The sequence below is a fragment of the Carassius auratus genome, chromosome 13, assembly GCF_003368295.1.
Source record: "Carassius auratus strain Wakin chromosome 13, ASM336829v1, whole genome shotgun sequence".
Taxonomy (NCBI): domain Eukaryota; kingdom Metazoa; phylum Chordata; class Actinopteri; order Cypriniformes; family Cyprinidae; genus Carassius; species Carassius auratus.
The window spans coordinates 11,424,690-11,448,743 of record NC_039255.1 but is presented as its reverse complement, the minus strand read 5'-3'; the positions used below and the strand labels follow the sequence as shown (position 1 = coordinate 11,448,743).

The following is a 24,054-nucleotide window of genomic DNA, read 5'->3' as shown; positions in this document are numbered from 1 at the left end:
GACTATTTTAGATTGCTTCGGGGGTACCGCGGCGGAGTAACCAGTACCTTTGTGATTCTTCATAGACATAAATAGAGAGAAGTAGCTCCGGCTACAAAGTTGTTTCCCACAAGACGCAAGCAGTTCTGTTTATTAACTGCTAGAGCGTCAAAAGTTCCCTACCGCAGCTTTAACTAGACTAATAAAAACATTGGGTGGATTATTATCATTATATGCATGGTTGTGTACACACACTGCAAACACACATTTCAGTTCAAACAACTTGTAAAAGCGCATGTAGCATTAAACACCCACACTATGATGAGGGTGAGTAAATCATGGGCTAATTTTCATCTCTTTAAAAGGCTACTTTCAAAAACAATAAAAAATCTTGCCAACCTCAAACTTTTGAAGTACTGTATGTACATGGCTGTTGCTCTGTTTAGTTTACTTGTGCATTCATGTACAATATCTTGCATTATTCGTGTGACTAAAATGTGTTTTTACAGCTTTAATAATATTGATATTATTTTACAAATTAATATATTTTATTTTAAAATACATAGAGCAGTTTAACGGCTTCTGTATTTATATATATATATATATTATTTATTATTTAATAAATAAATGTAAAAACTAGATGATTTAAACATAAATTAACATATATTCTAATAAATAAATAAAAATACATTGTTCTTACCAATGGCACTGAAGGCAACAAACTTGTTCTCTCTGGGATTGATGTTGTGGTCATAGGGCCTCATTCCCCACATGTTGAGCTGCACTGTTGACCAGCCAGGTCGCATTAAGGACCACAGTATATCTCATCAGACCAAGGGACTAAGTAAACTGGTCAAAAGACTCTCTTCCCAAAAGAACCAAGGTACAAATGTGGGGATGAGAAAGCACATCACCACCACAGATAACTTGTAATGCCTAAGGACAGAAAATGACAGATAAAAAAAAAAAAAAAATCCTATTGTCATTTTATCACTGTTGTACATGATGACATGGTGACATGTTCTCCTTATGTACGTCATAGATTTTCTGAAATAACATCAGCTGTTGAACCTCAACTGGAACACAACATTCAGTTTGAAATGCTGACTAACCAGTTATTCTCCCACTATCTTATCTAGCAATCCTTTGAAATGTTCTTTGAGGGTTAGTTCACCCCAAAATGAAAAATAGGCTGCGTTTTACTCACCCTCGAGGCATCCTAGGTGTATATGACTTCCATCTTTTAGATGAATCCAGTCAGAGTTATATTAAAAATTGTCTTTGATCTTTCAAGCTCTCTCATTGCAGTCAGCAGGTGTTGCAGTGTTTCAGTCCAAATGAAATCGCCCATCCATTAAAAAAAGTGTCTCACACAGCCCCGAGGGGTGAAACAAAGGCCTTCTGTAGTGAATCAATGCATTACTGTAAGAAAATATCCATATTCATAACATAATAATCACTTGAATCTAGCTTGCGCCAACAATTGTACACAGAAGAAGTTCCGGGAGCGTGATGTATGAGGTCAGCGTTGCACATAAGTCTTGTCAAAACCAATGTTTGTTAACAGGATCAAAGGAAGCAAAGTTTTCTTACTTTAGAAAAGGAAAACCAGTCTCCTCTTGGCTTATATCGAAATCCCCTGACTTTCTTCTTAACAATCCTCATCTTGTACTTCTAATTAATGACCATTGTTTTGTTTTGATCTCTCCGCTGCGTTTCTGCGTGCATCACTTATGAGTGGCGTATGCACACAGCTGACCTCATACATCAATCACCGGAATTGCTTTGTTTTACAACAGTGAGCACAAGCTAAATTCAAGTGATTATTACGTTTTGAATATGCAGAAACCTTGGATATTTTTCTTACAAAAATGCAACAATTCGCTTCAGGAGGCATTTGTTCACTCCTTGGAGCCGCGTGAGACACTTTTTTATGATTGGGTGCTATTTATTGAACTTCTTTTGGACTGAAGCAATGCAACATCCACTGACTGCAATGAGAGAGCTTGAAAGATCAGACAATTTTTAATATAACTCCAAATGGATTCATCTAAAAGATGAAAGTCATATACACCTAGGATGCCTCAAGGGTGAATAAAGAAAACTCAGACAAATTTTCATTTGTGGGTGAACTAACCCTTTAAACTCTTATCAAGAAGCTCAGGACTTTTGTTGGATGTCATTCAAAGTGATGGGAAGGAATATTGAATATTCCACACTAACTAGTGCTAAATATGGGACCTGGTACAAATGACAGCTCCTAATTGCGGGATCACAGGTGTAATGAATATTTTAACTAATACACCCTATATTTTTTAATTGTCATGTATTCCTGTGGTACTAACACTGAACTTTCAGCAGCCATTACTCCAGTCTTCAGAGTCACGTGATCCTTCAAGAAATCATTTGTGCTCAAGAAACATTTATTATTATTATCAATATTGAAACTGCTTTTTTCTAAAATAACAGAATTAATTTTAACATTGGAATATTCTGTAACAATATGAATGTTTTTCTGTCACTTTCGATCGATTTAATGCATCCTTGCTGAATAAAAATATTAATAAAAAAATAAAATTTGACATACCCCAAACATTTATATGGTGGTGTAGGTGAGAAGATTTATGAAACTTATTATTATTATGAAATATCACAATTTCCCACTGACCTCCTCTGAAACATTACGACCCCATCTGCTTTTAGGTCAGCCAGCTCCAGTTTGCGTCCTTTCTCAATAACTTCTGGGTGTTTGCGGACCAGCAGCCAGCCGATGTGAGAGAAGAAGAAACCTCTGTGGGCATTGTGCGGGTCCGCATCAGTCTCAGAAAACTTGTGATGGACACGATGGTCTCTGGCCCACTCATAGATATCATTCTAAATGGATATATATAAATTATTATTGTCATTGCATAGTATACCCGCCATACTCAACATTGAGTACAAGTGAGTGAAAGGTGATAATGAAACTGTAATATAATATTCATTTTGTACAGTACAGAATAGTGTGTGTGTGTGTGTGTGTGTGTACTATATACATATACACATACTACATATTAGCCCAAATCTTTAACCACTATTCCATCTGAGCTACAATAATGTTTCTGCATTATTAAATGTGAAAGATTGATTCATCCACTTAAAAAAAAATGTTTTACCTGAAAAGCCATAGAGTTTGCAGTTGCTAGGAAGATTCGTAATGGCAATGAGGCTTTGTAGGACCTGTGGCTCCAAAGGCGATGGGCGCCGGCGGTTATTCCTAGAGCGCTTACCATGAAACACACTCCCGCTGTCACATTAAGAGAGAAAACAGAGCAGAATGTTTAAAAACAAATTAGTCTGAACTACACACAGCTTGCATAGTGTGTAACTGTAAGTGCACCCTTGGTTCGCTCTATAAGAGGACAAAATGTCTCGCTGTGTGTTGACAGACAAGGCTGCAAGGGATGTGGGATACTAGGCCACAGACTGTGAATAAAGGCACACTGTTATGACCCGGCTCAATTTACAATGGAGAGCCTTTTTCAACAGCAATTGTTCTTTGTTCACCAGGGTACAATATTTTGCGGCGATGTGACTCCAAAACTGTACACAACAGAGGAGCACGTTTATAGCTTTTGGTAGGATTTCAAATTATACACAGGACTGTCTCGCTGTCACACTTGCACACACGCATGCTTACAAAACACTTTTAACATTGAGCTACATAACAAATTTAGCTGAGACAAAGTGGCCTGACATTTTTCGCTTTTCAAAAAAAAAATATGACACAGTAATTGATAATATCTGAGAATAGTAATCACAACTTTGAATCTTTAAGGGAAGAACACCTCCACCCTTATGAGAGGAAATACCTGCAAAACAAGAAAGCGAAACTGTGGAGTGTTGCTGAGTTTTACCAATTATATATGAGCAATAGGGGTTATATTAAATTACATTTATGCATTTAGCAGACGCTTTACATTGCATTCAGGCTATCAATTTTGACCTATCATGTGTTCCCTGGGAATTGAACCCTCAACTTTGTGGAAGCTTGATCACGCAATGCTCTACCACTTGAGCTACAGGAACACTACATAAAAACATACATAACCACCATACACCACACATACCTTCTGACAGCAAACGTTGCATGGCAGTATAAAAGAGATTAAAAATGTACATGATAAAAAAAAAATATTTTCAGCTAATGCCATGTCTGATTTATAGATTGATTCATAATCAGGTCAATGGATGTAGAAAAAAACTGAACTGATATAGCCTAATACAAATCAGCAGGATTCCTGTTCCTGTTTAATTTGATATATTTTGATATATAAAATACACACTAATTAATCGATTTCCAATGTATTTCACGAAGACTGCACAAAATAGACATTCAGTGAACATAAACGTGAAATTAACTTTACATGTATTCAAAGTCTACATCTGTCTTAATTAATATGATTAAAATATCTACCCACAGTAGATCAAAACCCGTAATTGCAAACATTACAACATTATGCAGTCTCATATACATAAACAATCGCCATAAAAATAAAAACGTCAGTCCGTTCAGAATTAGCAGTCACATACTCACTCCAGATCAGCGTTAAGGAAGAGACAAATGGAAGAATCGTCAGACCATAAAGAGCTCCTAGGTGCAATAGGGACATTAATATAACGTTTCTCCAAACGATTTGGACAGGGGGTTTTGGGCCCGGTTTCTCCTCGTATGAATCGTCATAAACATCCTCTGTTATCGTCGTTTCGGCCATTTCTTTCATGCTCGTTTTTGTCTCCTGTCAAGAGAACGAGTCGATTATATTTCCACGACCATCAACAAAGAAAAGCCACCTGTCACTCCAGTTAGCATTATTCTAAAAGACAAAGCCCTCATGCAACGAATACATTCAATTCTGCACAAAATGGGTGTGACATCTGTCTCAAAGGCACGCTGGAATAAAGCCGCATCCGCGCATCTGCTTACCTTGTTTGCGATGCAACTATAAAGAATTATAGCAATTTGATTCGATGCTAGCAGGCAGGTTCCCCAGTCAAGTGGTTTAATTTTCAAGTTTTTGCGTGTCTACGCCTCTGATTTCGTTGCAAATGATGCAATTGGGCGAGGCTGAGAGGATGCCATCTAGCCCTACCAGTTTCATTGGTTGCCTGGTTATCTGATGCTTATGTTGTGGACGCCATGTACGCTGGGCTTTAACAGGCAACACTTCATCCGTTTACTCTCACAGTGTGTGATGCAGATCACATCACATCTCTACAAAGCTTGTCTCTTTTAATATACATGTGTTAATTAGAAAATGCAAGCCTTTGCACTTCTATCACAAATATATCTCAAGTCAATTGTTGTCTGTGAATGGGGTTACTGTATCTCACAATGCTGTAAATAAAAATGCAAACCTTTCAGCGGGCTATTTTAAAAGAATAACAGTTTGGTTGTTTTTTTGTTTGTTACTAGTCTAAACAAGCAGCATACTGTAGGCGTACTGGTGAATAAAGCTATTTTCTGAAGAGCTGCATATGTTACAAAGAGGAAATAAGGATCCTTGAGTGCTAAAATGACAACAAATCTGTAGTTCATCAAACAGGGAAGTTCTTGTGGGCTACTATAATTTCCCATAGCCGGATCTCATCTCCAATTTCAAAATGTACTGCTGAGCAGATTACAGTAATTGAATGGTATTGTATTGTGTAACTGTTTCATATTACACAAAATGGCTCAGTATACTGACTCTGGTCAAAAAGCATTTACTTAATGTTCACTCAATCTGTGCACTTACTATACAGTTTTTGCCTTGTTCAGTAGGTGATTTGTAGTAAGCTTGCTTCATCCAAATCATCAGCCTTTCTCGACCAGACATAACTGTGTCATACTGAAGGATACTGAATACATGGTGGTGGATCTATGTCCATACTTAAACAGAAAGAGCATAGCACATGAAGGTGAAAAATGATAGTTGTGCTCATCAAGATATGTTTATTCTGTTGCATTGATATTTTTAAATGTAAACTTTCTGTTAAAGCTTAAGGAATCCGTCCTATTTTCACAACTTGATCATACTTACCATCAGACTTAACAAATCCTGTAAGTATACATAAAAGCACTGGATTCTCTGATCAAGTTAGTTATGAAAGTGTGACATAGGTTATCTAACAGTGCACCACATCTATGCAGCGTTGTACAAAATGGAGGGATGAGGCAATAGCACCCTCTAGTGACAATGTAAGGGATTTGCTAGAAGAAAACTAATACGGCATTAGCCTACTAAATGTGTTATTTTAGTATCACTGAGATTCTGCTATGGTGATTTTTTAATTAAAGTAGCAAAAATATATTTGATAGATTTAGATTACAATAATAAATATATTAAGAGAGTAACTGCATTGACAATTTTCCACTGACATTTAATGGCAAAAATAAAAAGTGAATGAATTCCAAAAACAACTCTTAAAAACAGCCACTATAGCTCAAACACAAGCACTAGTTCACAGTGAGGAGTGTGAGGAAACAGGTCCACAGGGACGATCACAGTTGGTGTGAAGGCTTCTGCAGTGATCTTCCTCTTATAGTCTGAACTACAGCACAGGCCTCTAATGTTCCTCATTGCCTCCCCATCAGTTTTGCGTGATATAGACAAGCCTTCTTATGGCTGGGTAGTTCCTCAATTCTCTGACTTATGTACTCGATAATGTAGGCCAGCCCTGGACAGATTCACCAAAGCTTTCAGCTAGCCGTCAGAATTCAAAGTGGCCATCAGATTTGGTAGAAAAACAACTGCTTTGCCTGAGAGACATTCACAGTTATGAACTCTGTTTAGTGCTTGATTAAACTTGATGTCCTCAACCGCCAGCTGAATTAGCTCAATGCCAATTACTCTCCTCATCTGTGGTGATAACAAGATGCCAATGGATCCAGCACCACAGCAGACATCAAGTAGGGTGCTGATTCAGCTCTGCAAGAGTCTTGAACAAAGCTTCCGCTGCTCCCCGATTCACCTGAAAGAAAGAATCAGCTAAAAATGCGGAACTTAAAGCCAAGCACCCCCTCGAAAAATATGGAGCTGTCTATGTAGAAGCTGATATAGGGGGATTGTTCATGACTGCAGTGGGTCATTGTGGTCTCCTGGAAGTACAGAGAATCCAACTGACAAACTGCTCTGGGACGTTGTGTGAAGTGCTCCACCAGAGCAGCTTTTTACCAGTTAAATTTTTTATTACTTGTACTACTGTCTGATCATTCATACAGAATACTGAATAATCCATTTGCACACTGGAATATTTTTCTATGCACTTTTTGATGTCTATTGTCCTAGTGTATGATGTTCATAGTTTCTGATTATAGTGTACATACACTAATTGCAAAATCCATCTGTATAGTATCTGTATATCATGCTGATAGTATTTAAAAATTAGTTAATTATGTCCATAGTACTGCCTTATCTGTATATTTATTGTACACCTGTAACATATTGTAGCCACTGTGTATCCCGTACTTACTGCTTATTGCACTTCTGGTTAGATGCTAACTGCATTTTGTTGCCTTGTACCTTGCATGAACAATGACAATAAAGTTGAATCTAATCTTATAGATGTCTCCTCAGGTTTTAGGGTCTGAGGATGAAAGGAAACTATGGCCATTCATTCTTCACTGGCTGGCTCGCTCTGTGTTCATTGGGTAAAGTCGTGGCCTAATGGTTAGAGAGTTGGATTTATAATCCAAAAGGTTGAGTTTGAGTTTGAGTCTTGGGCCAGCAGGAATTGTAGGTTGGGGAGTGAATGTACAGCGCTCTCTCCCTCAATACCATGACTGAGGTGCAAGGCAAGGCACCGAATACCCAACTGCTCCCCGGGCACTGGATTATATAGCTGCCCACTGCTCCAGGTGTGTGTTCACTGCTGTGTGTGTGCAATTTGGATGAGTTAAATGCAGAGCATGGGTCACCATACTTGGCTGTATCTCACTTTTCACACTGTCAGCCAGTCTCTCATCCAAGGCAAGCATGCCAGCAGGTAGTCTGGGTTTCCTTTCTTCTATTTATAAGCTTACAGCCAGTATTGACAACACAGCGGCTGGTTATTGAATAACTAAAGCATGTTTTAGGTATAAAAATTATTTGTTTCAATAGTGGCCATGTTAATTGTAAGAGCATTTGCTCGACATTGCTGCAAACTATTCAGTGAACGCTTGAGGTCACACGCGCAAACACACTAAAAAGATATTATTTATCACGTCGGTGCTCTAGATTTATTTTGCATAAACATAAACGTGTAAACTGACAACAATCCAGTAAAATACGTTTTTCTAAGTGCCCATAAACAACTTGATACGACGCACTAATGACGTTCCTTTACTACTTCTTCTTTTGGATTTATGGCGCGTTGCGAACCAACTTCATAGGAGCTTACCGCCACCTACTGTGTGATGAGAATGACTCGTTTCTCACGTAATTTCATATTCTGTCTATTAATCCACAGTTCCTAATAAATATTAAAATTGTTTTCCTGCATTTGGACCATCATTTGATATGTTATTTAATATGAATTATTTAATTCCTAAGGACTGCAATTCAAGTTAGGTCGTTCCCTTTCCCTTGCATATGCAGTAAGGCTACATATATCATCAAAACGTGTTCCACTGTTGCTTCTATTTAACAAACATCGCATAAACCAGTATTATGTTTCATTATAATACTGTGTAATTTTTGGTTAAGATTTGAATGTCCGGTTCGTATATGTGTGAAAATGAATTGCTCTCTACTACTATTATGAATGGTTTTACTTCTCATGCTCTTTTGTACATTGTAATAATGGCGACCTGTTTGACAATACATCTGTCATTTCATGTTGCATGCTTTTAATATCAAATGTTTTCCCTTCTGCCCTGTTAAGTGCAATATTTATACTTGGTTCATCCATCTTTAAGGCTTCTTTTGTCTAACCTTCTCGTTGAATTCCCACATGTGCTGTACCCATATAAAACGAGTTATTATTCCTATCTGTTTTATACTGTATAATGTAATCATGATTTCCGATAAAATGTCACTTCTACTTGTTTGTTTGCCATGATTGTTACTTCCTTTACTAGTGCACCCACTCTGCTTTCATACCACAGCAAGTTTCCGGAAGTACAAAGGGATTTTATTATTATTATTATTATTATTATTATTATTATTATTATTATTATTATTATTATTATTGTTTTTATCAAATAAAATATATTCAATAAATTGTATGAATTATACAAATAACTTCAAGAGAACAAACATCGATAAGCAGAATAAACAAATTTATCAATAAAGTAAAAATAACAAATTATTGTAAATAAACGTGACTAAAAATAGCTTAAATTAAAAAAAAACTTTTAAAAAAATATATGGAGTAGATCAAACCTCATCACTCTCAAAATAAATATTTTTATCTTAGTTGTAGACTATTGAAATACAAAGTACAAATCTTAAAAAGGGATGGAAAAATACAAACAGATAAACATAGGACAATCAGTCCTTTCTGCAGTTTTTTTTTATCATTATTTAGATTTTACAGTATGGGAAACCTTGATAGCAATTTGACGTCAAATATTAGTTAAGATTTTATCAAGATGCAGTAACATCATTTTAAATTCACTTTGACGGCAGAATGCCACATTGAAATTTGTTTAATTTATATCTAGTCCAATATATTTGACGTTCAATTTAAATCAAATAAACGTCATGGCAATTTTTTTGTTTGTTGTGCTTTTTTAATGTCAATTTGATGTCTTTTCATCACTGGAAGGTGGACGTTCTATTGACTAGTGAAAAACTCTTGACGTTACAGTACACGTCATCAGGCTGCGTCTAAGGGGTCAGCAAAGAGATCAGTCATCAGTTCCGCCGTCGCAATGGAATCAAACAAGGACGAAGCGGAGCGCTGCATCGAAATAGCGATCGCAGCGCTGCGAGATAACGAGCCCGACAAAGCCAGACGGTTCCTCGAGAAGGCACAGAGACTGTTTCCCACCGACAAGGCGAGATGTGCGTTTAATGTTAATAAATGAATAGCGGAGATCGTAAGAGGTCTGTTTAAAGGCCACCAGAAAGGCTGAAGTCTGTAGTTAGACGCTAATTAGGCCTTGGGATCTCGAGCTTTTATTATGGCTGTGAAAAAACAGTATTTCCTACCTTTAATTGATCTAACGTTAACTGTATGTTGTCGAACAATATATTTACAGTTCTTGGTTATATGTAGATCAGTTCTACTAGGTCTTTGTATAGTATTTACATATGTAACTTAAGTGACGTAATCGTATGTAATATAACCTTAATTAAAATTTAGTATTTATTATTTATATATATTTTATCACTTATAGAGAAATAGATAGAGTGGGTTAAATATATAGATAATTAGAATATACTGAATATACAGGTAGATAATTAGATATAGTGGGTTGTTGGATTTAGTATAGATATATAGATATATAGATGCCAGTGCTTCTTATTTAAATGAAAGTGTTCTTGTCTCAGCTTTACTAGAGTCTGCTGCTCAGAATGGAGGACCTTCCACAAGTGAAGAAAACAGTAGAGAAAATGATGGATTACAAAACCAAAACCACAGCACTGAAGATCACTCCTCTGGACATGGTGCCACAGAATCAACCAAACCATACACATCAGAGCAGCTGGATGCTGTCAAAAGGTCTGTTATTTGTTTCACACTGCTTGCCTAAAAGTCCGGGAAATCGTCATTATTTCTAAACATTTTGGTTTATAAGTGTGCATGCATAGTGGTTTCACCGCCTGACTACTTTCTTCCTATTCTACTGTGATCTGTCATTCTTTTGATGCAGAATTAAGAGATGTAAGGACTATTATGAGATTCTTGGAGTCAGTAAAGAAGCCTCCGAGGAGGATCTGAAAAAAGCCTACCGAAAGTTGGCTCTAAAGTTTCATCCAGATAAAAACCATGCGCCTGGTGCCACTGAATCATTTAAAGGTAAAATGCATGACTTCGGGGTTTCTGCAATCAGTATGCAGAAGGTTTGCATGTGGTTTTCTCAAATGTTTTGTTTTTCTGGTCTTCAACAGCTATAGGTAATGCTTATGCAGTTCTGAGTAACCCTGAAAAAAGAAGGCAGTACGATGTTTACGGTGAAGAAAAAGCCCATCCGACTCACAGGCACAGGACCTATCACAGAAATTTTGAGGCAGATATATCCCCCGAGGACCTTTTCAATATGTTCTTCGGAGGTGGATTTCCCACCAGTGAGTCCTGTGACCTTTTTATGTGTGGTTTTAGAATTGCAACATGTCAGATACATTCAAAGCCGAAATGTGTCATTGTGCCATTTCTGTTTACGCTTCTAGGTAATGTGCATGTGTACAGCAATGGAAGAATGAGGTTTGGCCATCAACCGCGTCACGAACGACGAGAACAACAGAGAGAAGTAAGAGATTATAAGGGGTTTTGTGCAGATGTTTTACTTGTAGGTTAAGGTGGGGGGAGATGTGCATTTATTGTAACATTATTTACATTTAAGTGTAGCATGTACAGAATGATGAGGCATCAGATGGTGTGTTATTAAGGGGAATATAGTCATAGCACACAATGCAAAATTATACTAGTGGTTTTTGCCTTTCACTTCAAAATATTTGAACTCCACAAATCTAAAAACATTAATATGTTCACAAGTCATAAATAAACACAACAAGCTTTGATATTCAACATAACATAATATCATAGATATACTGTTTCGACTGACTAGAGTTCACAAATCTCGATATGCAGGTGAAATGACAATTAAGAAGACATTGCTCTTTATTAAATGTTTCTGCAGGTCTCAAAAAGGGTTTATTCTCCCTCCTACAAATTAAGGACTTAAAAGGTTTTAAATCGTAACATGATGTCTTGAAAACACTAAATGATGTTTGCACTTCAAAAAAGAAGAAAAAAAAAAAGAATATCTGCCTCAGTGTTTTTGATTTGTTTACTAAGATGCAAAGATACATTTAGTTGAGATGCAAATTGTATAGCGAAAGCCTGTGTGTGGCATCTATGGTCAAGAGAACAAAAATTGTTTGTGATATGTTGCGTTGCATTATTTGAGCCTGTTGGTATGGATTTAAAAGACGTATACAGGCATTATGTCTTGGTGTACAGTTTAATTTCAATGAATGATTTTTATCATCCAGGGTGGCCTTGCCTTGTTTGTACAACTGATGCCAATACTCATTCTGATCATAGTCTCGGCTCTCAGCCAGATGATGGTTTCCAGTCCTCCATACAGCCTCAGCCTCAGACCGTAAGACCAACATTGACCAAAATGTGCATTGTCTTAAAACACACAAAAAAATCATGTGTACTTGGTGTATTAGTATTATACCGTATTATTTAACACTGGTGTGTGTTTGATGGTTATAATGAAGCACTTTCCCTATCCCACTGTGTGTTCTGATTTAGCCGTCAAACTAAGCTAACAAAATATCGTTTGTCATCATATCTTTAAATCTCAGTGTTAAAGAAAGATGTTCAAAATCGAAGCAGAAATATGTTTATCTAGTTAAAGAATGATGGTTGTCATGCAAGTGATAAATATCTCTGACGTTGAACATTCCACCTGCTTTAGATCCATGGGCCACACAAACAGGCGACACACTGCCGCTCTGAAGGTGGCTTACTATGTGGGCGACCACTTCTCAGAAGAATACACGGGGATGAATCTTAAGAATGTTGAACAAAGTGTGGAGGAGGACTATATATCAAACCTGAGAAACAACTGCTGGAAGGAGAAACAACAAAGTATGTGACGCATATGAAGCTGCTTAGAGGGATACTGCATCTCAGAATTAATCATTTTCTCCCATGTCATTCCAAACCTGTAAAAGCTTTGTTTGTCTTCGGAACACAATTTAAGATATTTTGGATATTTGGATAGGCTTGTGACTGTCCCATTGACTGGCAAGTAAGTTACACTGTCAAGGTCCAGAAAAGTATGAAAGACATCGTCAGAATAGTCCATCTGTCATCAGTAGTGGACCTTGACAGTGTAATTTACTTTCCAGTCAATGGGACAGTCACAAGCCTCCCGGTTTTCATCCAAAATATCTTAAAATTGTGTTCCGAAGACAAACGAAGCTTTTAAGGGTTTGGAACGACATAGATGTTAGTGAAGTATCTGTTTAATAATGCGTGTTCATAGATGATGAATAAAGCAATGTTTCATATATTCAACTTTGCCTGTCCACATAATGCAGGTGTAATTTTGCATAATGTTCTGAAAACCTAGACATCTGTGCTCTTGTTTGCAGAGGAAGGCTTGTTGTATCGGGCACGTTACTTTGGGGACACAGACTTATTCCAAAGGGCACAGAAAATGGCAACACCCAGTTGCTCGAAACTTTCAGAAATACAGGTTCTGTTACATGGACACTGAGTAGCAGTATGTGAGTTTACTTTGCTTTTCTGAATTTTCAATTGTTTATCTAGTTTAGCCAGTTGACCTGTTGGCTTTCTTTAAACGTGTTTTGTCATTTTGTTATTTTTCAGATAGTGTCCTGTTGAGACGTCATTTGAAAATGATCATATACAGAAATGCTCTGTTCTCTTTGCTAAAATGGGACGTTGCATTGCACCAGTTCAAGAGAAGCAAAGAGAGCCCATCCTGGTGCCACAGGGATCCACTCTCATCTCTCCTTCAGAATCTGCAGAAAATTTCAAGTCATGGAAGATCTTGCCATCTGTAAAATGGTTTTAAATATGGATTTAAATATGTAATGAAATAAAACAAAGCATTGGATGATTAGCTGGTAGAGAGGAAAGTACACCGCTGTTAAATGGTAATCAATGCTGCTAGCTCACTGCTTTTATTTTATTTTATTTTTTTCACCTTTTCTTCTCAAAGCATTTTTTTTTCAATACCAATATTTGGGTTTTCTGAGCCATCTCTGAAATTTCTAGTAGTGTTTGATCCATTTATCTGACCACAGGAAGTCAAATGATTAAGCTGGTGTCATTCAGCGTTCAATGAATTGTTCACTGTGGTTTTGCCTGTTGGATTTTTAAAAAGAATGTTTGATATTTATGCAAATGGAAAATGAATAATTGTATTTATTAAATAGTATCATACTATTTTCTTCCATTTTAATATTTTTTTAGAGCATTTTAAACATTGATTTTAACTGTGTTTTGCAGAATGTAGATTGAGGGTTCTAAAGCAGAATCAAGTGCCTTGCCAGATCCAGGCTTACTGTAAGCTGTCTGCATTATGTAATATAGGAAGGAAAAACATCGATGCTTGACATTAATGCTTCAACCAATAAGACACTAAAATTTTCTTGGAGATGATATAAATACATGTTCTTTTTGCTAAATGTAGTTTAAACCCAATTATGTATAGTTTCACATTCCAAGCATATGTTGCGTTTGCAGCAGTCATTTACAAAAAAATAAAATAAATTGTAGCCATATAAATAGATTTTTTTTTATGTTCTGAAATACTTGCATCCAGTGGTGCTTCAGAAAGGATGTCCGTCTGAAAGTAAAATGTTCATTTTGTACCCATCATTGACTTGCATCTAAAGAAAACAATGTTTGTAATCACCCAAATCAAAATGATGAACCAAATTGAATTGGCCAAATTAAAGATATTTAAATAATTGTTAAGATCTGGTTGATGAATTATTTTAGTAGGAAATAATGCTTTTGGTCCTTTTGGGAATAAAACTGCAAGAAATGTGATCATATTTTATTATTGTTATTTATTGTCTGAGAACATGGCAACCGTTTCTGAAAAATAAGTAAGTCTGTTTGGACATACACTACACTTCAAACGTTTGGGGTCGATAAGAGGCTGCATTACTAAGGCTGCATATTAAAAATATAGTAAAAACAGTCATATTGTGAGATATTTCTATTTAAAATGACAAAGCTGAATTTTCAGCAGCCATTACTCCAGTCTTCAGTTACATGACTCTTCAGAAATCATTCAAATATACTGATTTGGTGTTACAGAAAAAAAAAAAAAAAAAAAAAAATATATATATATATATATATATATATATATATATATAGATAGATAGATAGATATATAGATAGATATATATATATATATTTCCATATCTATATATCTTACTGACCCCAAACCTTTGTAAGGTAGTATAGATTGGGATTTGCAGATTAAAATTGTGCACCAGGAGGCAGTCATGAGCTTTGCTACTAGAAATCATTAAAAAAAAAAAAATTGAACGCTAGCCTTCTCAACATCTGTTCTGTGGTCATAACATTGGAATAACAAAGCATACACATTAAAAAAAAAATTAAAAAAAAAACGATCAAATATATTGATGTTAACTCTGCCTTTCCATCCCACAGTCACAAACCCATTCCTCATCTGTGTGATCAACAACATACGCTTATGTTTGATCCACGGCAATGCTATACCTACATATAACTGTCCTTTCAAAACCTAAAAACAGTATTTTTATTAAGATGAAAACCAGGTGGACTAATGGACACTGCAAGTGTCTTGACTGATGTAGGTGGGCTCAGTGTTGGTGGTCTGAGTTTTATGAAATCATGGTCTGAGCTTATTTAATGGGCAGCACAGAGAGGGGAGGAGCAACAGATTGGTCCCTGGACTGCTTTGAGTATTCAGAAGTAACCATAGAAACACCATGCTTTCAGGAAAGAAGACAGACTCTTGTTTTGTCTGTGGTCACGATATTTAAAGTCTTGAAACCATTATCTCCAGAACTACATATGAACTAATTGTGACCGAGTCTGGAATGATAATATAATCTGACGACAAAATACTGGAGCATTTCTTGAGTGAGAGAGAACTATGTTTGATTAGTAATATCAAGAACATAACCCAGCACACTGCATCTGAATAATCTGTCTTCGTCCAAAACATTGTTCCATTTAAGATTTGATTAATTCCAGGGGAGGACAAAAAGGATCCCAGCTCCCAGAGGGCCAGGAGAAACTCTGATGTTGTTGAACAATTCTTGCTGAGATGTAGTGTTCTTTCATGCACCTCCAATATGCAGCACAGCAAGTTTTAGATTGTGATAAAATTACACTCAAGGTTAACAGAGAGATCCAAGCCACTTGTCTAGTGGACCACGAGGAGGTCGCTTTCCTTCAGAGACATTGCTCAGATAAGTGATTATTTAAATGTCATGCCATTTTCAATTTGACCCCCTTTTTGGAGAACCTAAGCCTAAAACAGCACTGAAATCGTTCTGTCAGCAAAACTATTGCCTTCCTATTACTAGGAAGGCAATTATAGGCTAAGGCATTGTTTAACACCTTCAGTGAAGATTAATAGAGCCACTTTAATGATTAGCTGTGTGCTTCAGAGAAGTCAATGTAGAAATCCCGACATATCCCAAGGATTTGTTTGGGAAAAAGAGCATGTCTGCTCACTCTGGCTCTATACATGTATTTGTGTATATGTATTTTTTTCTCTCCTTGAAATATCAAAATAATTTTTGAAATCATTCTGATGGTAACACTGACTTCTAAAAAGAAGAATGGTTTCTGTTTTGTCCCCAGAAATTCCATCTCCACAATCAGTTGCTTTAAATCAGTATTAGGCCACAGGCTATATTTATTTATTTGATGAACAAACGGGTTAGTCTATTATCAGCTGGTCATTAATGTTATGATCAATGAGATATGACAGCTTTCCTATAACCATGTTAGTATATATGTCCATATGTCTCCGGTTACCTGTGAAAAAACTGCCACCTTGAATCAACAAAGCCAAAAATAAGACCAAAGGTGAAAAGACACATCAGTAAAAATCACTAAAGGGAAATTTAGAAGTGATTTGCCATGCAGGGTAATGAAATCTTTTTAGACTCTCACTGCAGATGAAAGAATGAAATGAAGAAGGGAAAGTGATTTGCCTTCACTGCAGCATATTAGTGGCAGAAGTGACACTGCGCTGCAGTGCTGGGAAGGGATGAGAGCAGGGAAAACATGCACCCTGTCCTGGTCCATGTGGTACAACTTCACCTCTAAACATTGATGTTTCTTCTTAGTACATCTGAGAGGAGGAGGAGTAATATAACATCAGTGTGTCTCTTATGTTCTTTATCTAGCTCAAGCAGTGCATTTTTCTGGCATCAACAAGACCATGGGTTTGATTCCCATGGACTGTGTGAACAGATAAAAATGAGTTCTATAGACCTTATTCTGCAGAGATGCCATGTTGAATTTTTCACAGATGAAAATGTGTCTCGTGGGTATATTCATAGTTTACAATGACATGCACTATATGAAGGTCCTAGTTTGCATGTAATTGCAAGATTTCTTTATTGTTTTATGGCATTTTTGCCTATACTGAAAGTGTTTTCTTTTTCTTTTTTAAAGATATGTTACTTTGCATAGCCCTACAATTGACTGTCAAATGTATGAATGTCAGTGTTCTGCTCTGATGTTTATGTGTTATATATAAATATATTTATAATTGGGATTTTGTGTTCTGTGACAAATATGTGTAAAAAAAAAAAAAAAAAAAAAAAAAAACCCTGTACAGTATGTATGTTCTATGTCAAGTATATGTTGAGGTTTGCATTGCTTGCCTGCAGCTTATGTTCTTTCATATGAATCAGGTGTCACATATATTGAAACTACAGCAAGTGACAACTATAGCCATGGTCAAAAATGACCACTTGAAAACCCGGTGGGGCTTTCGGGATTGAGTTACACTATACGCTGACATATTCACACACAGCTAAACGATGTCATGTGTGTTCTGTCAGTTCTGTCCTGTCAGTCAGTGCTTTGTATGTCACATCGTTTTGGTGTCAGTATCAGGTGCATGTTTCTATCTGAACACTTTTAGTTTCGTTGAAATAAAACATGGTATTTGCTTGCTTGCTTTGGTCCATAATAATACACCTTATCAACCATAAGCTGTATTAAATATCACACACTCTCATAAATGGTTTCAATCCAAACACTTTTTCATGCTCATCATTAATATGAACTAGTTGCATTGGGAAAAACAGATTATATAACTTAATATCCTGCCATTAGCAATGAAATAATAAGATTTACTCTTGTGCACACAGAAAATCTAATGAATCTGAAGGCCTGCTGCAAATGAAAGTGTAGCAAACTATTTTATACTCATTGTTCAGTTGAAAATAGGTTGATACTACAGCGCTATTTGGAACAAAATTACACACACACACACACACACACACACACACAAGAATCCCCTCTGATTACTAGGACAAAACAAGCTACGATAGTTGGTTCGGTATTAAAGCAAATTTCATGCAGATGCAAAAAAATAGAAAGTAGGAAGTGAGTGGATCTAAATACGTATGTAAATCAACATTTAAAGTTTACATAAAATGTTTACTTTACAACATTTGAAGTATGTCAGACCTACTTAAAAAAAAAAAAACTAAAGATCTCAAGATATTAGGCCTTGTCACTGGGGAAATGCAATTCAAATTTTTATTTAGAAATTTGCTATTTATTAATTTGACCAAATTAATTTTTTGACTGTATTAGTTCAATGAATAGTTCAGTGATTCCCTCACACAGACAGTGACTATTACAATTCCAGCAATATAAAACATTGTAGAAATAGTATGAGTGTGGCAGTGTCTATAGTGCTGAATTCAGCCAGTCACTTGTTTCCTTTATGAATTCGAAGGAGTTATTTTCAACAAATAGGCTAGGTCGAGTGAATGATCCAATGACCCACAAAGGACAGTCCCTTGATTCATTTTTAAATGAAGCAGTGGTTAGAAGGTATCCTTGAATAAATGAACAATGAAGGCACTCATAATGATTATATGGATGTAAACTGCATAAATATACCCACCTACTGACATTTTTGTTCATTGTCTATTAATTTTTTTTTTTTTCAACAAATTTAAAATAAATAAATTGTTTGAGATATTTCGATTCACCTAATTTATGTAGGTCTCAGTATAAAACCCCATTCAATTTATATCAAATAGCCCGATAACTACAATATTAACTATATATATATATATTTATATATATATATATTTTTTTTTTATATAAAATTTTATAAATGTATTTATTTTACAAAATAGTACTGACAAAATGTATAGGGACACCTATATTTAAAAAATTAAAAAATCATATGAAATGGTCCATTTGTTTTAAGAACATACTATTGAAAATCACGCGTTATAAGTGAAAATTGTTCTGTTTTAAAAGCAAATGGCAGGCAAAAGTGGGCAGCATTTTTATATTGCAATAGTTATTTTCTGTTACTGAGATCTCGAAAGATTCCATAATGTGACAATAACAGAATTTCATGAAATTCCGAGCAGCCCTGCGCGTCTCTCTCTCTCTCTCTCTCTCTCTCTCTCTCTCTCTCTCTCTCAGGGAAGACGCATCCTGTAATCAGGTCACACTTCACCGTAGTCTCAGCATCCGTCTCTCGTTCTTTAAAGAACAGGAATCGAGACATCAGACAAGCGGAATAATGGTGGGGATGAATGATCTGGGATGTCTTCTCGTCCCGTTGCTAATGCTCGTGCGGGTTTCCGTGCAGGTGGACGTTAAGAGCGGGAAAGAACCGGAGAAGACGGGGAATTTCATGGAAGATGAACAGTGGCTGTCCACCATTTCCCAGTACAGTCGCAAGATCAAGCACTGGAACCGCTTCAGAGATGTGAGTTATCTTTGAGACGACGAATCATGACTCTATCTGCTTCAGCTCGTATCAATAGCGATATTTAGGAAGTGTTAGGAATGGTTATGCTGGACGGTGTTATCCGTAAGACATCAATCATTAGTGTTCTTAGAAATCAATCTTCCTTTTGAAAGCATTTGCATTTAAGGTAATGAATAGCTCTTGGAGATATAATAGGTTGAACTGTTGAATTCATGCTGTAAACGTACAAATATCCATAAAAGACTTTAGAAAAAAAATATTTGGATGTATCTTTCAAAAGTGTTCAAATGCTCTGAAGATGCTCAGATCTTCAGTCAAACCCTAAATAGTGCCCACTTGGTAACAATGTACCATCTGTTGTCTGTTTAACTGACAATAGTTTTAATTACAGAATAAAGCAGATTGCATTAGAGTGTCATTTATTGCCCAGCTGGTTGATGTGATATAATAATTGGCAACTTTAATAATTGATTAGGACTTAAAATGTATTCAGTGGGAGATTTATGGATCGATTTATCACCCAAAGGTCTTATGTAGCATGTGTCCTTATGCAGGTATGTTATTTTGATCCTTTATTCAATGGTATTTCTTGGTGGTCAAAAAACAATAATTATAGCCCTAATGAGTATGCGACACAATCAAAAGTATGTATGTTTATTTATAGTTTGCAGGTGCCCTACTGTTCTTGAAAACTAAAAAGGTCCTTGGTTGTTTTCTGTTGAGTTTTGTTGCTCCAAATGAAACATTAAACCATCTAATAAAAACTGTGATTTATCTCCATCAGTAGTGTTTGACCGGTAGCTATTTTACCCTTCTAGAACTGGATTAAGTGTATAACTCCTTAAATGATTACGGTGGAAAAACACATCTAAGAGAACACTGAATTAAATCAAAATGTATAGGAACGGAAAGATTAAGTGTGAATTAGACCGGGATTGTGAATAGATGGACACTTCTACATTTCTACATCAGTGGCTTACGTTCAAACTTGGCCCTGCAGCAGACTCGATATTCTCCAATCAATGGCTATTGATCACACCATCTAAAGCATGTATGGCAGAGGAGCGAAGCTTGTCCAACAAATGCGGGTGTTTTGATGGAAGAAAAGAAAAACCAAAAACAGCTTAGAGGAAAAAAAAAGTCCCAGCCATATTACTGTCTCTGGCTCAACCGTGTTATTAAAATACAGGTTGTTGCAGTGGTAAAATACTGCTGTTTCTTGAACTGTACTTGATGTGACACACTTCAGTAGCACTGAATAGCACTGGCCCTTCTAGTTTCACTGTTTTGCAGTTTTGTTTGGGTTGTCATGCCACTGCACAGATGGGAAATCCCTTATTGTGAGTGATTAAACATGCTTTTAACATGGAATATGTGCAGGATATGATGAAAGTAGGACCCTTTGAACAAGAAGATGCACCAAAAAAGTAAACTTGGCTCGGAACAAAACTAATGAAATGTTCACATTTTAATTATAACTAGCTGCCTTACTGCCAAAGGAGTAACTTTTAGCTTGATATATGCCCATCCACACACTTCATGGGTTCACATAATTTGCATAATATTTGCATGTTGATTGTAATGCACTCACACAGACTATCAGATATAGGGCTACTGTCAAAACAAAACAAAAATCATTGGAATCAATATTAAAATGCATTTGCAAGTGGTTTCATATCACAGTAAACTATGCTGATGAGTCTATTATTATTCTGAGATTGCAAGGATTCTGAGACATCAACAGGCCCTCTGACACAGTTCAGTACCTTTTTAACAGTCACCTCGTATCTTCTATCAGAGACATAGATGGAACTGATGTAGACTCTGAAAATTCATCTCTCTCTGAACACGAGCTTATTTAATCTTTAAAGTGTTTGCTTGTGACAAAAGGCAAATAATCCAAATTGATGTTGGCTTTTAAATTCCTCAGAGGTTCTCAGAGCAGAATAATGATATAACTCAAGCGAACACTGATGAAAGCAGGCAGAACATGAAAGGTTCATGAGCACACGCTGATGCACATATGGATGCGTCTAATTGACATTAATATTTTATGTTTGTTGTGCATTCATTCTTGGTTGATTATAACATTTTTATTTTTGGACACCGTATGAGAGAATTGTAATGGGACTGATGTTGAAGTTACTTGAGAACTCTTAGGAGGTTTCCTCGCTCTTCTGAGCTCTGATTACATTTTATTCATTATAAATATTTTTTTATGATTACTTGAAATATCACAGCAGCCTAAATGCTTATAAAAATGTATGTGAACTAGCAACCTGCTGTCAGGCCTTCTGTAATTTAAAAGTCCTGTGATGGTATGTGGATGGATTTATTACCTTGTTTTGTCTACACTAGATCTTTCAGACTGTCTGTATATCCTTCCTACATATGAAATAGACCTAAAAAATGGACTTTAAAGTGAAGACATTGGTTTGAACACATTTTGCCTTTTGAGAATAGTCAGGGCATGTCAAAGCTATACAGCTCATCATAATTTATTCCCATCTGGGAATCTTAGTGAAGTATGTCAGACTCTCGTTTTAACATATTGAGTGAGGTCCATTTAAAAAGTCATTTTAAGAAAAAAGTTTAGTAGATTGGTTCATAATGCTTTTTGAGACTTCAAAAAAGTGTTATATTCTTTAATTAGCATTGATTTTTGATTTGTATTTATTGTATTTACAGTGACTGCATTGTATTATTTGGTCAATGGACTGAATGAGAACCATTTTTGGCATGCTCTCTTATCTATTTCCATGCAAGTGGAAAATTAAATCTTATTTCAATAGTCAGTATTTAAGACCAAAATATACAGCAAGAATGTACTAGACTGGGTCATTAAAATGACAAATCTCCGTTACATTCACGATTGCCTTTGCAACATTAATTTTAATGTGAGCTCAGATTTTTTCCAACACTACAGTACATATAAACGGATGAGGATAAAAATAATAATAATTCAATGGGAGTAAAAAAAAAAATGGATGAAATGGATCAATTTAGTGCGCATCTGCTCGCTTGTCTTTCTTCCTATTAACTTCTTGGGTGATATGTTCATGTTCATTATCTGTAAATGCATTTAGAAATACTCAGGGTAAATGACTCTGTATAATTCATCCCACACCTTACCCGGCTGTTTAAGAGAGAAACCAGGAGTGAATCCGTTATCTATGCTACAGCAAGTAAACAAACAGCAGCACTGGCCAATTCTCCTGTGGCTGGCAAACGCTCTCTATATCTCTCCCCCACTTCTCAATGTAGAAGAAGCTCATTAAAAATCAATGCTTTCCCCTTCCCTCGGAACGTTGTGTCGGCTCGCACCTGTTATTCCTGCACTACATTTTTAATGAGGCAAAAATGTTTCAAGCCTGAACTGAAAATTGTCTTCCATTTAACCATTCACCGGCCTTGGTATCAAGATTCATTCATATGCTCATAAGGTGGGAATGTCCTCGTAACTGCCAGAGCAGCATAGCATAAGGTCCATAATTATGAATAATGCAGTTTAAGATGATACACCCAATACCCCATTCAGAGTTCAGCCATCAGCATTAAGTGCACTCAAATGCTAAACATTATGCTTTTAAAAAAAAACAGAGGATGCATTTTTATGCACATCTGTTTGTAACTCTCAGCCCCATTGATATTTCAGGACGGATTGTCCGGAGAAGGAGGTCATGGGCCTGTGGGGCTGGGGAAATTGAGTGCAGTGGGATGGCTGTTGACAAAATCGAGTGAGAGCATTGCAGCACCACGTCTTGGCTATAGGCCAGGAGTGTAGGTGGGCTTTAATTGAGTGGAGAGAAACTGGCCTTTCATCATTCTGCTCCTGGGGTCTGGGCTTTTCTTGCTGAATTAGACTTTTTATCTGAAGAGTGCAGGTGCGGAGCATGGCATACCCAGGCTAATTTTTGGAGGCTTCAGTCCGTTTCCAGATGTGAAATTGGTCTTACAACTCTTTTAACATGTCCTTCCTTTACCAATATGTGCAATACTGACTTTTCTGTCACTCTCTTGACTTGTTTACTGCAGCCCCTGGGAGTCTGGGTACCAAACACCGTGTTCTCTGTAGATCAAGCTGACCTACCAAAACCGCCAAATAAAAAGGCTCTTGTTCTGGGCATCCAATTACAAATACAAGCATGACAGTGTTATTTTTGCCCCCAAGACTGCTTATCCTTAATGAAGATGGCAAATTGAAATGACTGGTTTTAAACCCCATTAAAGTAAATTTTGCTTTTAGCGTTAATGAGGCTGGATTAAGTCTAAAGTGCTCTGTAAAGGGATGGAGGTGAACTGTCAATCCTGTCACCCCCCATACCCCCACAACATTGAGTCTTTCTCTCGTCTTCCTTTCACAGAGATGCCTTATTGACTGTTTCTAGTGTCAGATTGCTTATCTGCACTGTATTGTTCTCTTTCAC

The 24,054-nt window shown here is 36.4% G+C and overlaps 1 protein-coding gene and 2 pseudogenes across 3 annotated transcripts; 1 reads left to right on the top strand and 2 right to left on the bottom strand.

The window, feature by feature from the left end:
• LOC113113243 (acyl-CoA desaturase-like) overlaps positions 1-5,184 on the bottom strand; it is a 7,035-nt pseudogene extending 1,851 nt beyond the window's left edge.
• A 986-nt stretch (positions 5,185-6,170) lies between these two features.
• Positions 6,171-7,978, bottom strand: LOC113113242 (tRNA (uracil(54)-C(5))-methyltransferase homolog-B-like; annotated as a pseudogene).
• A 1,830-nt stretch (positions 7,979-9,808) lies between these two features.
• LOC113112651 (dnaJ homolog subfamily B member 12-like) lies at positions 9,809-14,688 on the top strand. 3 transcript variants are annotated; one of them, XM_026278401.1, is made up of 9 exons: positions 9,809-9,989; positions 10,479-10,650; positions 10,802-10,947; positions 11,040-11,216; positions 11,319-11,398; positions 12,144-12,253; positions 12,578-12,750; positions 13,260-13,390; positions 13,498-14,688. In XM_026278401.1, the coding sequence occupies exons 1-8, from the start codon at positions 9,857-9,859 to the stop codon at positions 13,382-13,384; spliced, it is 1,116 nt and encodes a 371-aa protein (XP_026134186.1). In that variant the 5' UTR covers positions 9,809-9,856; the 3' UTR covers positions 13,385-13,390; positions 13,498-14,688. The 3 variants fall into 3 exon arrangements, with proteins under 3 accessions (XP_026134186.1, XP_026134187.1, XP_026134185.1); XM_026278402.1 differs by having other exon boundaries at positions 13,260-13,394; positions 13,502-14,688; XM_026278400.1 differs by having other exon boundaries at positions 13,260-13,394; positions 13,498-14,607.
• Positions 14,689-24,054: the final 9,366 nt, after the last annotated feature.

Coding starts and splice junctions, on each gene's coding strand:
- LOC113112651 (XM_026278401.1), top strand. CDS start 9,857: ATGGAATCAAACAAGGACGAAGCGGAGCGCTGCATCGAAATAGCGATC. Junction 11,217..11,318: donor CGGAGGTGGATTTCCCACCA/GTGAGTCCTGTG, acceptor TTACGCTTCTAG/GTAATGTGCATGTGTACAGC. Junction 11,399..12,143: donor GACGAGAACAACAGAGAGAA/GTAAGAGATTAT, acceptor TTTATCATCCAG/GGTGGCCTTGCCTTGTTTGT.